This window comes from Heterocephalus glaber, unplaced genomic scaffold, assembly GCF_053883595.1.
Source record: "Heterocephalus glaber isolate CG9 unplaced genomic scaffold, H.glaber_assembly_v1.0 deba00001531, whole genome shotgun sequence".
Taxonomy (NCBI): domain Eukaryota; kingdom Metazoa; phylum Chordata; class Mammalia; order Rodentia; family Bathyergidae; genus Heterocephalus; species Heterocephalus glaber.
In genome coordinates, this window is record NW_028258329.1 from 1,601,030 (window position 1) to 1,614,817 (window position 13,788).

At 52.7% G+C, this 13,788-nt stretch overlaps 1 protein-coding gene across 9 annotated transcripts in view; it reads left to right on the forward strand.

Annotated features, from left to right (window-relative positions):
* Atp10a (ATPase phospholipid transporting 10A (putative)) overlaps window positions 1–13,788 on the forward strand; it is a 122,012-nt gene that overhangs the window by 41,293 nt on the left and 66,931 nt on the right. For 5 of the 9 annotated variants that reach the window (XM_087188195.1, XM_087188199.1, XM_087188197.1 and 2 more), the window contains exon 1: window positions 7,357–7,763. The exons of the other annotated variants lie outside the window; for them this stretch is intronic. In XM_087188195.1, the coding sequence (XP_087044321.1) occupies window positions 7,372–7,763 (392 nt within the window). In that variant the 5' untranslated portion in view covers window positions 7,357–7,371. Of the gene's footprint in view, window positions 1–7,356; window positions 7,764–13,788 lie in introns of those variants that run through there. 9 annotated transcript variants of the gene reach the window in all.

Here is a 13,788-nt window from a genome sequence, read left to right on the forward strand (position 1 = left end):
AGCAGACGTGCCTGCCACCTTTGATTCTGATATACCCGTGTCTCCAGGCTGGCTGTGAATGGTGGGAATGACAGGTTTCCTTTTCTTTTTGCTTTTACTTTTAAAGTAAAGGCAGAGCCCTGTTTTCACAAAGCAACTGTGACCTGTTCAATACTGGTTAGGTTGAAGTAAGTTTGAGGAAGGAAGATAGCTCAGCCTTCATTTTCACCACACGGCTCCAGCATTCCCTTGTGTTGTGTGTGGGAGGAGAAATGGGGTTGTATTTGTGAGGGATTGGTTCCAGGACACCCACAAATACCCATGCCCACGGATGCTCAAGTCCCTTGTGTGACGTGGAGTAGCATCTCAGGGGGCATGCACCCACCTGTGCTTTTAACCACCTCCAAGTGACTCGATATCTGACACAGTGGGAATGCTGTATCCGGCTGCCAGGCGGAGACGGGCTGTGGGCAAACCTGCGGAACCCACACAGCCTGAGGGCACCCCACGCTGTCTTCCTGTGTAAGGTGCAGTGCTACCTGAGCTCTGCTTGCAACCCGTTTAGACTTAACAATGGCATCCAGAGGGGAGTTCAGCTCTGGCGAGACCCTGAGCCCGCTCCGCAAGACCTGTGTCAGGTCTCACCTACAGAGCCTGCAGAATCAGCCTGGGTGGCTTTAACCCCGGAGTGGTAGTAACTGTTAGAGCAGTCACAGGACTTGAACTCAGGATGCTAGAGGTCTGAGTGTATGAGCCCATAACTTGGGAGCCTGCAGGCCCCAGGGACTCTGCCTCCGCCCTGACCAGCAGAAGCCCAGGGATGGGTGTGAATGGAGCAAGGTCGCCTTGGGGCACCCAGCCCTGCTCTGAGTTCTGGGCGGGCACCTGGGGCTCCAGAGCGGGCATCTTCACCATCCCTGCATGATCAGGCCCAAGAGGGAAGGGTCCAGTGGGGGTCTCCGAGCCGTCTGGCCCGAATGCCAGACAGTCTGGCGTTTTCTGACAGTACAGAAGAGGGACATTGGGAGTCTCTGGTGGACAGGGTGATGCTGTGACCTGTGCTGACCACAGGCTGTGCCCTCTCGTGTGGAGCCCGTGCTCCGGCTGTGAACAGAGAGCCCTGGAGCACAGGGCGGCGTCCTCCCTGTGCCGCTGCAGGGGCCTGGCTGCTCGCCCACCTGGATCAGCTGCCAGTGAGGGGAGCCAGTACCTGGTTGGCCTTGCGCTGGTTTTTCGTTGTTTGCTTTGTCTGTCTGTCTGTTTTGAGGTTGCACTGCAGCCAGGCTGGCCTGGGACTCAGAGACACGTGTGACCCCTCTGTCCCAGACTCTCCAGCAGCTGGGATGACGGGTGCCGGGTGGCTTTTGTTTGCTGTCACACGCATCCGTAAGGCTCAGCTACTGGTGCTGGGGTGGGTCTGATGGCACAGAGTGAGCCAGAGCGGGCCACCGAGTCACAGATGCTGTGGCATGCCATGCGCTGGAGAGCTGGAAGGTGCATTTCCCCGAGAGCAGGCTGTTCACACCTGGCTGGAAAACGTGCCTGGGTTCCACAGAGAGCACCCTGCCCGAGAACCGGGGATGGTGCTGGCTGCCGGGAGCTGAGGAGGAGGAGCGTGGGCAGAGTCGGTGCCACGCCCTGTGCGTGACACAAGCCACCAGCCCTGCACAGTGCCTCTACCAAGGCAGCACTGCACACACCCGACACGGCCCCAGCCCCAAGGCCTCCACCCTGCAGACAGGGACACCGAGACTCAGGCCAGACAGGCTGTGGGTGTGGGTTATCCTGGGGGACACCCTGCATGCTGTGCCCTGGCTCTTTCCTAAGGGCACAGCGGCTCCTGGGCTGGAGGAGGTGCAGCCCAAGCAACCTATTCATTCAGAGTGCACCCCGAATTCCGCTGGTCTGGGACTATGCGGGTTAATTCACATGGGCGTGAAGATGCCCGACCAGCCCCATCTCCCAAGGGCACCCTGCACGCAACTAACTGCTCTTCTCTCCTTGCTCTGTCACTACAAAGGTTAGACATCTTTAAAATGAAGCAAGCATCCCATTCATGCTGAGTGAACTTAGCAAACCCAAGGGTTCCCTGTGCCAGTTCTGCCCTGCCCCCTTCCTCCTGAGCAGGCAGCATGAGTTCCTGCTCCCTGCCCACTCCTTCTGTCGCTGTCACCCTCCCTGTGCCTGGATACGGCTGCCAGTCAAAGCCGACTTCTTTCCCTGTGGATTTGTGGAGCCCGGTCCCCTTCCACTGGGAGTGCAGGTCCTCACACTGTTGTGGAAACAGCCGGAAATTCCTCCACAACCCAGAACTAAAGCTGGCTTGGGCAGCGTGTGGACCCATCACGGGACCCATCACAGGAGGATTAGCGTGGCCCTGTGCCAGGTCGACAGTGACTTGCACGCACCTGGAGCATCGTGTTTGTTCAAGAGTACAAATACTGCATCTCCATTACAACTCAAATAAGAAAAAAACTTGAAAATAGGATTCCCACGTGATCCAGCAGTCCCGTCTAGTCTAGGCGCACACCCACAGGAAGGGGGTCAGTGTGTGGAAGAGACAGCCGCGCTACTGTCCACATGGTAGGGTTCACGGTGGCCACGACAAGATTGTCCACCAGTGGAGAATGGAAAAGGAAATAGGGTGGGCACACACATGGCGGGACACCGTCAGCCTGAGGAAGAGGACGGGCATGTCACTGAGACAGCACAGATGGGCCTGGGCACTGCCCAGTGACATGAGCCAGGCCCAGAAGGACACCTAGACAGTCGTACCCGTAAGTGGAATCCAAAACAGTCAGATTCACAGCAGCACAGCGAAGGAGGTCAGCAGAGGGTAAGGGGTTGGGTGGACAGGGGCACAGAATTTCAGCTAAACCGCAGGGGCATTTGGCCAGCACTGAGAGCTTCAGACGTGTTAATTAGCTTCAGTCACTTCCCAGTGTGCACCTGGCTAAGTCACCTGCCCCATGATCACATGACTGTGACTTATCAGAAGAAAGGAAGGAAGGAAGGGAGAAATCAGCAGCGTGTTGGGGCTGGGGCAGGTAGAGCCTCGTGAAAGAAGGAACAGTTTGGGGCGTCAGTTGAGTCAGCGTGGGAGGCAGAGTGAGGTGGGAGCGAGCTCAGGGCCAGATCTCAAAAGCTGACTGAAGCTTGCGGGAGCCGCGCCAATGGACATTTATTCCTGGTGATCCATTCTTTGTGTAAAGTTTCAGTGTTTTCCTCAGGATGTTGTGCGCTTTTTTTCCTTTTTGTGTTAGGTTTTGAACCCAGGCCTTGCACACGCTAATGAGCTGCCTCCCCAGCCCTGGATTTTGTTTCTCCTGCTGCATTAGTGCATTATTCATCATGATCACCTAGCAGTTGGGGCCCTTGCACTTTTTACCTGATATGGATGCGTCATCTACTCCGCCTTCATGGGTTCAATGTCTTAACAAAATTATTTTTTAAATTATGATAACTATTGATGTGATGAATTTGTTAGCTGGCTTGATTTAATCATCTTGTGATGTGTTTATCAAAACATTACATTGTGTCCCATAAGAGTGAAGCTGGACATGATTCTGCACACCTGTGAGCCCAGCACTCCGGGAAGCTGAGGCAGGAGGATTGTAAGCTACAACTAAGCTTGGGCAACTTAGCAAAACCCTGTCTAAAATTAACAAGGGAAAAGGGATGGGGATGTGGCTCAGTGAAAAGACCCTGACTTTAATCCCCAGTACCACCAACCCTCCCAAAAAGCTGCAGTATGATGAACCTAGAGGACATTACGTTAAGTGAAATATCTCATTTACACAGGTTTCAGTATTCATTGTCCAAAATTCTTGGGACCACAGCATTTTGGATTTTTTCAGATTTTAGAATGTTTGCACATGCACAGCTAGGTGTCTTGGGGCTAGTACCCAATCTAGTCGCAGAGTTTATGTGTGTTTCATGTACACCTTATACACATTGCCACAAGGTAATTTTATGCAGTATTTTGAGTGTGCCTGTGCTGTGAGTGGATCTGGTATGGAATCTGGTGTGTAGCATCGCGTGCACACTCAAAGGGTTCTGGTTTTGGAACATTTCAGTTTTGGATTTTTGGATAAAGGGTTCTCAAGATGTATGTGGAGTGTAAGAAAGCTGTCCATAGAAACAGTGGAATGGTGGGGCCCGGAGGAGCATGGGAGGAAGCAGTGATTAGGTGTTCATCCCAAGAGGCGAGGTTTCGAGCGGACCAGGGGAGTAGGTGTCAGTGACCTCTCGCACCGCCTGATAACTGTGGCTGATGGCAATGTAGGTGTATTTCAAAACTGCCAAGAGATTTAAATCTTCGTAGTCTTTCCACGATCCATGTGTGTATCAAAATGTCACAGTGGCATTAATACCATGCAATTATTATTGGTCGATTGTAAAAAAGATAAGAAAAAGAAAAAGAAAGAAGCTTCCAGAGCTGCAGAAAGAGCGACACTCCTGCAGGAGCTCGGATCCTGGCTGCCTCCTCTTGTACCCTGCGATGGCACACTGTCCCCACAGAGCACACCCGTGGCTCCTGCCTCCCCCGCATGCCCACCTGACCTCGAGGGTCCCTGTGGACAGAGCCATCAGTCTGGGCCAGGTCCCCCAGTGCCCATGGGAAGCCCACGTACAAAGTGGGGTCGCCACTCCCTGATGATGCCCGGGCACAGTGCATGTGCCCAAACAATCTCCCCAGCCTGGTCCTCCCCTGGGCCCTCCCGCACTGGGCACCGCTGTGTGCCTGTCTCCAAAGCAGAGGGCACTGACCGCCCCATTGGCTGCAGGTAACAGGAACAGATTAGAGATGCAAAGACAGCCCGAAGGGGGCCTGAGCGGTGACTCTGGGGTGAAGGGGATGCTAGTTACCTTGATCTGACCATCCCCAGTGTGCACGTAAAGCAAAACATCACATTGTACCTCCTGGCTGTGGGCTGACACTGTGTGTCACTCGCAAAGGCAAAGGCACAAAGCAGGACCGGGGTGACGGGTGGGCCCTGGCCTGCCCTCCAGGGTGGCCCTGATGCCCACTGCACACATGTTGTGCGGCCGTGATTCATAGCCTGTGTGTACAACGCGTCTTAGTTTCCCGTCTCATCCCTGTCCTTCCCCTCGCTCCCCACTCCCTCCATCTCTTGAACCTCTTCCCATTTAAAAAATGTTTCATTAAGTTTCTTGGTATAATTTAGTTATGAATGATCACTTTCACCCCCGGGAACTTACACCTGCACCTGATCTGTCTTGATTCTTCTGTTCCCCATTCCCCTCCCCTCCTTCAACCCGTTCCCCTCCTTATTCACAAAGCTTTGTTTCGTTTTTTTCCTTCTTTTCTCACTTTTTTCTTTTCCCTTCCTTCCTTTCCCCTTTCCCCCTCCCTAGTTCCTCTTTCCTTTTGAACAGTTTCTTCCTATTTCCCAGCATCTATTAGACACTTTGGTCCTTCTTTACACTTTCAGTTCCTCACAGCTGAGTCCTCTTCCTACCTGAGAAAGATCCATCTCCCTACTTCCTATTATATAACTTCTATTTTGCTCTTTATTTATAACCTGGGTTTCTCAGATGAGAGAAACCGTGCACTATTTAATTGTGCATCTGATGTATTTGAAAGGCCCCGTGATGCCCCCTGTTTCCTACGGACGACTCAGGTGTGTCCTTCCTGGCAGAGTGGTGCTCCGTTGCGTGTGGACACCACCTTCCCCTTGTCCCTTCATCTGTTGAGCATATGGGCTGCTGCCAGGACTGAACTGTTACCGACCGTGCGGCCACGCACATGGTGTGCACGTATCACTGCAATGCAATGTCTTTAACTCTTTGGGAAGACACCCAAAAGGGGAATAGCTGGGTCCAGAAAGGGATTTTCTAGCTTTAGGTTTTAAGGACTCTCCATACTGATTTCCACAGTGGTTGCACCACTCTGCGCTCCCACCAGCAGGGGAGCAGGGTTCCTTTCTCCCCAGAGCCCCTCCAGCATTTGTTATCCGTTGATTTCCTGGTGAAGGCCGTTCTTCCTGGGATGAGAGAAAGGACCCCTCACCACCATTTGACATCCATTAGATCAGTTCCAGGATCTCCTGCTCTGCCCTTCCATCCTCCCGAAGCCTGGTTTCCAGTCTCTTCCCTTGTCTCAGGGGACTGTTCTGCAGCTCTCCCCGTCCCAGGCCCCAGGGACCCTCCAGTCTGGCTGCAGGCAGGCGGCTTCATGACACATCAGTGCACAGGACTGTCTTTCCTTTAGCTCTTTCTCCTCTGGAGCTTTCTGGAAACTTCACATGTGAACCTGCCTGACCTTGGAGCGTTCAGGGGAACCGTGATGCATTCGACTACTTTGTAAGCCAACTTTATTTCCATTGGATTAGAAAGTGTAGCACAGCTGTAGTTGGAATATCCCCACCTGAACTCCAGGACATCTTATCAACAGGAAATGTGATAAACGGATAAGGAGGCCAGAAGCAATTTGATGTTTGAAAAAGACCTTTGCCTTTGCAGGGAGTAATTGTTCTGTCAGTGAAATAATATAATATAGATTGATGCTAATTGTGTAGTTGTATTTTATATGATTACATTTATCTGCATCCTCCATTTCATTGAAATCCTGTGAACGATTATACTATCTTTCTAATTTAGAAGGCTAGAATCCCAGCTCTTGTTAATTCCAAACCATAATTCAATGGAACATGTAACTCGCTGCTCACTTGTAGGATTTATGATTTCATTAGTCAGACTCAAACACATGGGGCTAAGGGTATAGTTCAGGGGTAGAGGACCTGCCCAGCTGGGACTTGAGCTTTGCTGCAAACAAATCAAAAAGCAAACAAAAAACCAGTTGCTTGAAACGTGATAGTTTGGGGGAAAAGCTCTTTCACAACAAGCCCAGAGAAGGCACATGTGGCCGGGGTGCCCTGGCCGGGGGGGAGCGACTGCAGTTACACCTGCTGGTGGCCAGGAGAATTCAGTCCCCCGTGGAGCGGAGCAGAGGGTTGCAGGCAAGGGTGGGAAGTGCAGCAGGTTCTGCTGGGGAGGCGTGGAGAGAGTTCGGACCCACATTTTGCAGATCAGGAGCCTGAGGTGCTGAGAGTCCAGGCTCCAGCCCAAGCCCGAGTCCTCGGTGGTGGGGGTGAGACTGCCTGGCAGAGCCCCTGGGACCTGGAGGAGGCACCAGCCAGGTGTGAGGCTTCACCATTGGCTCTGGGTCACTGCAGACCAGGGGCTTAGCGCTGCTTCTGAGCGTTTCCTGCGGGAAGGGCTCTGTGAGAGAGCAGCAGCGTTGCGTGGGAGCGGCCTGTAAGACTGTCCAGCTGCCATGCTGGGGGCGGGCCCCCTGGCTCAGACCCGGAGGCAGCCCAATGCCCGAGAAGCAGCAGGTGCCCTTCCAATGCAGAAGTTTCCTGATGAATGGGCAGAGTGCATCGTGGACATGGACGAGGAGCTCTCCCTCTGTCTGCTAAGCCCCTCAGGACCACTTCCCAGCTCCTCCTCACCAAAGCTGCAGTTTGGTGTCTTCCAACCTTGGACAGAGGCCCTAGGTCTGCCTGCAAATCGGCCTGGGGTTTGGCAAATGGACTGAACTTTGTTGCTCTGCCTCACACACTGGCACAGGTCTGCAGCCGGCTGCCTCGCCATCTTTTCTCAAGCACACTGGTGTTTGTTCCCAGACCACATCGGGCTCACTGCACATGTGGAAGGGGAGCGGGAAGAGGAGAGCCCTCCACTGGGCATCCCATTAGGCCGCCGGCTCAGCTGTGCTTTCAAAGCAAAGCTCACTGGTGTCACGGCCCACAGTCCAGGTGAGTGTCAGCCTGGAGGTCCAGTCTCTCGGGGCCAGTTTTGGGGTCCGTGTGCGGGACGTGTGTCAGGGCTGCAGGAGCACTCCCCGAGTGGGTGCAGACTGCCTGCCCCTGGGGTCCTGCGTGTTTTCCCGCTGGGGTCGGTAAGATGGGGCCGGCGGAGGGCAGCGCCGAAAGGAGCATGAGGGGTGCGAGGGGCGGGAGGGGCGCGTCACCGGGCTCAGCAGAGGCTGGAAGAGCCCAGGTGCACACCAGTGCCCTCATCCCAGGGCCTCGAGGCGCGCAGCGCAGCAGGAGCTGATGCTGAGCGCCCGCACCTAGCCGGGATGTTTAGAAAGACGGCCCTCTGCCCCCATGGAGGGGGCGCTATGTCGCTGAGGTGGTTTCCCAAAGTGAAATCAAAGGAGGTGATTATGCACTCACACTCCCTGGCTGCTTGTCCAGCTGTGAGCCCAGCAGGCCGTGGGATCGCAGGGTGGAAGCTCCATGCCTGGGGCTGTGCCTGAGGCCACCTGTGGCTGTGCTGGACACCCAGGAGCCCTCACCTCCTCCCAAAGTGAGGCTGCCCACCCAGCAGGGCTCTGGCACCTGTGGCCTCACCCCCGAGACCCCTCGGCTGCTGCTTCTCAGTCCTTCCTCCTGGGCACCTCGGCGGCCCCAGGGGGTCTGCAGTGCCCTCCCCCTCCCAGCACCGCGATGTCTGCAGAGCTGTGGAGGCTGCCTCTCCCCAGCCCCACATAGACCCCACGCCTGGGAGGTGCAGCCGGTGGCGCCCTGCACTCTACACCCACCCACCCCGCCTCCTAGCCTATCCGAGCCCTCCCGTCACCTGCGTGCAGATGTCACGGGCCCGCTCCTCTGCCCACCTCCTCTGCTGTCTGTTTCACAGGCCCACGATCTGACTTCGAACCAGCAGAGGACAGCATTTTGTTATTTTATTTTGTTTTGTGGTCTTGGGGATTGAATTAGGGCCTTTGCCTGTGCTACATCCCTGGACCCGTTTGTTGGTTTGTTTGTTTGCTTTGAGATAGTTTCTCACTAGGGCCACTCGGTTGCTCAGGTGGGCTCCAATGTGGGGTCCTCCTGCCTCAGCGCCCCAGAGTGCTTTGATGGCACCCCTTCCTGTCTCTGATTCGGAACCACCCTGCCAGCCTCTCCCCAGACCAAGCTCTCTAGTTTCAGCAGCCCCTGTGGGAGGGGTGGGTTGAGGTTAGGCTAAGATTCTTCGCTGCTCTCAGGATCTTATTCAGACCCCTCTCCCTCATTTCCTGCATGCTGAATCTAAACAGGAACTCTTCTCTCAAGCCTCTTAGTTGTCCTTAAAATTGTTTCATGCTCAAACCTGAAAAATCTCCGCTCCTTTCTTGCTCGCTTTCCCACCCACCCTAAACCCAAGACTCTTCTTTCCTTCCTTGCTTTTGCTGGGGGGTTGGCATTTAAAGGGCAGAAATTGAGGGTGGGGGTCCTGTTCTCGCCCCATTACCCTGTCCCCTCCAGCACCTGAGCCCAGCGTGTTATGTGGCGGGTCGCCGCCCCGCGAGGGTGTAGTAGAGGCCTCGTGTGTTGTCATGAGAATAATGCAGAGTTACATTAGAGCTGGCCCTTTTGGAGCACAAGAAGTTAGGTAAAGCAGGGTAAGAATTCAAAAGCACATGGATGTTATAAACATTTACATTTCTCAGGCCAGGGATTTAGCTCAGTGGTTCTGCCACCTGCCTCAAAAGCGAAAGGTCTCAAGTTCGATCCCCGGTACCAAAAAAAAATTACATTTCCCGTTCATCCATGGAGTGTCCAGCAGTAGGTGAAGCGAGTCTCCCCAGGCAGAGCTCTGGGTACACGGCGGCCTGGGTGTGTGTGCCTGCTTCCTGGGCATCTGTGTGGCAGCCGACAGCCAGATGCTGCTGCAGCTCAGCGCTGAGCAGCGTCACTGGACTCACACAATGACATCACAGAACAGAGGCAGGTGACTTGCTGTAGGGAGTGCATCCTCTGACATCTTTCTGTCCAGGCCGGAAACACTCACCAGTGAAGCAACTCACTCATGGATGTATAGACAGGCTGGAGATCACAGACAGTAAATTCAAGGGATTATTGTGACTGTTGTGGTGTGTGTGTGTGTGTGTGTGTGTGTGTGTGTGTGTGTGTGTGATACTGGGGATTAATCCCACTGCCTTCCCACTGAGCTGCACTTCCAGCCCTTTTTATTTTGAAAGAGTGTTGCTAAGTTGCCCAGGTTGGGCTCCAACTTTCAGTCCTTCTGCCTCAGTGTCCAGAGTGCTGGGACTGCAGTCGGTGCTGCCACACCTGCTTGCTGTGACTCTTCTTGTGTATGAGGTGCAGGGGTCACCAGGCTTAACCAACTGCGAGTAATGTTGGAATCTGTCATCACTTTTTAAAAAACAAAAACCTTTCTTCCTTACTCTTAAGGAAAACTAACCAAATAATGTCACCAAAGGCAAATCTACTTGAAAACAGTGCCTTGAAGATGAAAGCACAATTCTCTCATTTCCTGTGTAAGCTCTTTCATTTTCTTTCAGTTTTTCCTACTTATATAATTTTTATAAAAAATTATAAATATGTTGTGAGCCCCTCCAGCCTCTGTCTAATCTCTGGAGACAATGAGACTTAGTGAGGATCACTGTATTTGGAGAAATACATTAGCAATGTTTCTGGTCAGTAGAACTCAAATTCTGCATGAATGAAGGCCTACAAATACATATCCTATTTCCTCAAAAATAAGACCTCGCTGGATAATAAGCAGCTTTGGAAATTAGAGATCGAAAACTCCAGCCCCAACCTGCCTGTCCTTGCCTCGTGGGCCTTGCAGAGCAGCTCCCAAGGGAGAGAAAAGTGGAGGTAGAGACAGCCCAGGCAGGCGGAATGGGGCGGGGATTTTGAGCTCTAGTTCCCAGGGCTGATTGCTTTCTGGCTAGGTCTTATTTTCAGGGAAGGAGGGAGTAGCAGTCTCCTGCCCCCTGCATGCCTGTCAGCCGCCTAAACTAAGTCCTTTAAATTCCCAAGTCATCCTCTTACAAAATTATTAAAAACCCGCAAAAGTAACTCCTTATAAGTACATCACTTAACCCAGGTTAAAGTAGTGACCAAAGCTGGCTTTCCCTGTGGCCTTCTGCTTGCTTCTTTGGAACAGGGGACATTTGTTCACGACTCCGTCCATCTCTTTGCTCTCCCCCAGGGCTCTTCCCAAAGAAGCCAGAAACGCACACCACTCACTTCTGAACCATGGGTCATCGTTGCACCGAGGCCCTTGGGAATCCTGAGAGGGGAAAGGTGGCAGCTGCTGGCCATTCCCTCGGAGAACCTATGTGTCCTATTTGGGGTGGTCACGAAACAGCTACATCCCCCACAGCACATTGTCAGCACCCCATGTCTGTCGCTTTGTGGACTTGAGCATCCCTGCTCTGCGCGCATCCCATGGAGTACTCTTGTAAGACCTTTTTCTGCTGTGCTGCTCCATCCAGAACCGAGCTGCTGGGGCCAGAGGAGCCCTGGCCTCCGCATTGGATCGGAGATGGTGTGTCTGGTTTTCTAAGGCTGTAGACTGCCACCCTTTAGCAGCTAAACACCACACAAATGTTCCATCTCAGTTTCTGGCTCAGCCAGAACTTGCAGGTCCTCTGCTCAAAGCTCTCCAGGCAGAAGTCTCGGTGCCCTTGTGGGGGCTTGGTGGGTTATGCCCTTGGGTTAAGGGCCAGTAGAGTGCGTTGAGCAGATTGTGTCGAGTAGATTGTGGCTCTAGTTCCCAGCCTTCCCCACCACGCTGTGCTCTGTGCTGCCTCTGGTCTCTGTTGGGGGTCCTGACCTGGAAGGAGGACTTTCCAGGCACTGCCCATGACTTTGGACCTCCAGGCCTCCAGGACTGGAAGCTGAATAAATGTTTTTGTTTATTGGGTGCTCAGTCTGTGGTCCTCGGCAGGGGGAGAGGGAGTAAGACCACAACAGACACCCCATTCCCTTGCTGCTGCTGGCTGGGGACTGTACCCTCAGGCCCTTGCCTTCCTGCACTTCCCTGCCTCTGACATCAGGCCAAGATAGACAGGACTCATGTGACAGGGCCAGGCACATGTGGACGTTCTCCCTGTGGAGCAGCTCGTAGTCACTGAAGGCTCCAGGTCGAATACTCCCTCCGTCATAGGCCCCTCTTCCGGGAGCCTCACACAGCCTGTTCACAGTGAGCAGGGCCTCCTGCTGCCAGGTGAGGCAGATGCGTCCTTGGAGGAATGCCACTCATGCAAACTAAACAGTGTCACTTCCTAAAATTGCTGGAAATTCACCTATTGTGTTGAGGGCTATAGCTGTTTTATTCCCTGTCTATTTATTTTAGTTTTAGTTTTTGCATGGTTGGGGATCTAACCAAGGTCTCTCACATGCAGGTAAAATATGCAAGGCAGGTGCCCTACCTCTGAGCTACATTCCCAGCCCAACCTCCTCTGCAGAAAGTGTAACCCATCTGTTTCACAACGGCCGGGTTCTGGGAGCAGTGCAGCATTGGCCCGGGGTGGGGGGGTTAGAGCCAGGGCAGGAGCACTGGTGGGGAGGCCCTCATGTCGTCTGTCCCCCAAACCTTTGTGGGAATGGTCGAGTGCTGCTCGGCACTATGGACGCATTCTGAGAAGTGCATCATTGGGGCACACAGGCGGTCCTCGAGGAGATGGTGCCGTGGCCTCATGTGCTCACAGGAACCTGGGTGCTCAGGGTCATCCACTCTGGCAGCACTGTGGTTTGAGCTGTGTGAATCTGCTGCCACTGGAGCACAGCAGGCTGCTTTCCAGTGGACTGCCCTATAAGGGTGGGAGCACACTCTAACAGAACAGATAGCAGCATAGTAAGCCAGCAAGGTGGTGCACCCTGTAATCCCAGCATTCCTGGAGGCTGAAGCAGAAGGACTGCAAGTTCACGTTCAGCCTGGGTGACTCCGTGGCTTAGAGAAACTCTGTCTCAAAATAAAAAGTATCAGAGACCTCTGCAGCTTAGTGCTACAGTACAAGCCTGAGGAAAAAAAACTAAAAGAACTAAAAGAGACAGAGTACTGGGGAACCAGGACGGCCATTGCTGCTTAATTAGCAAAGGTACTGGTCCATCCAAGCCACTGGTTTTTATTGGTAATCAACTGGAGTAAAGGTAAGGTACATACAAGGGTGGGATTACATGCAAGGATGTGCAGTTGTGTGGTTTCTATGGAAATTAATGCAAGCAAAGCTCATAAAGGACAAGACAAAGCATTCTTGAATTAGGAACAGAATAGACAAAATACATGGTTGTAATTAGAATATTGTTCTTCTAGTAAGGTTTTAGTTGTGGGAACGGAATTTGGGTGTGAGTTACACTGACCTTGGCACGTAGGCTTCGGCTGGACTTGCTTCTCAAAACAAGGCAATTGAGGGGTTAACTCTTTACAGTCTGCACTGCTTACAGCCTGCTTTAGGCATAATCAATATTGTGGTCCCCTGCAAAAAAGTTAATAAAAATGCTGGGATGTAGCTCAGTGCAACAACCCTGGGTTCAATTCTAGTACTGGAAAAAACTATATATATATATATATATATATATAAAAATAAAATAGGGCCTTGTGATGTAGCTCAGTGGTAGAATACTTGCCTAGCATGCACAAGGCCCTAGGTTCAATCTTTCTTTTTTTTTTTTTGAGACAGGTCTTACTATGTAGTTCAGGCTGGTCATGAAGCATGGTTATAATCCCAGATGCTCAGGAGGATGAGGCAGGAGGATGGGAAGTTCTAGGCCAGCCCAGACAACTTAACAGAACCTGTCTCAAAGTAAAAAGGGCTAGGGATATAGCTCAGTGGTAGAGCACCCCTGAACTTGAGCCCCACTACAAAAAAAAAAAAAGAAAAAATAACCAAAACCTTTCTCCAAATGCTTAGCCTTATGGAGGCCACAGGGGACTCTTGTACAGGGCTCAAATGCTTCCCTCCAAGTTACTGTTCTCAACATGGGCTCAGCAGAGTGGGCAGGCTGAGCTCTGTACATGGGACAAAGTTAACATAAG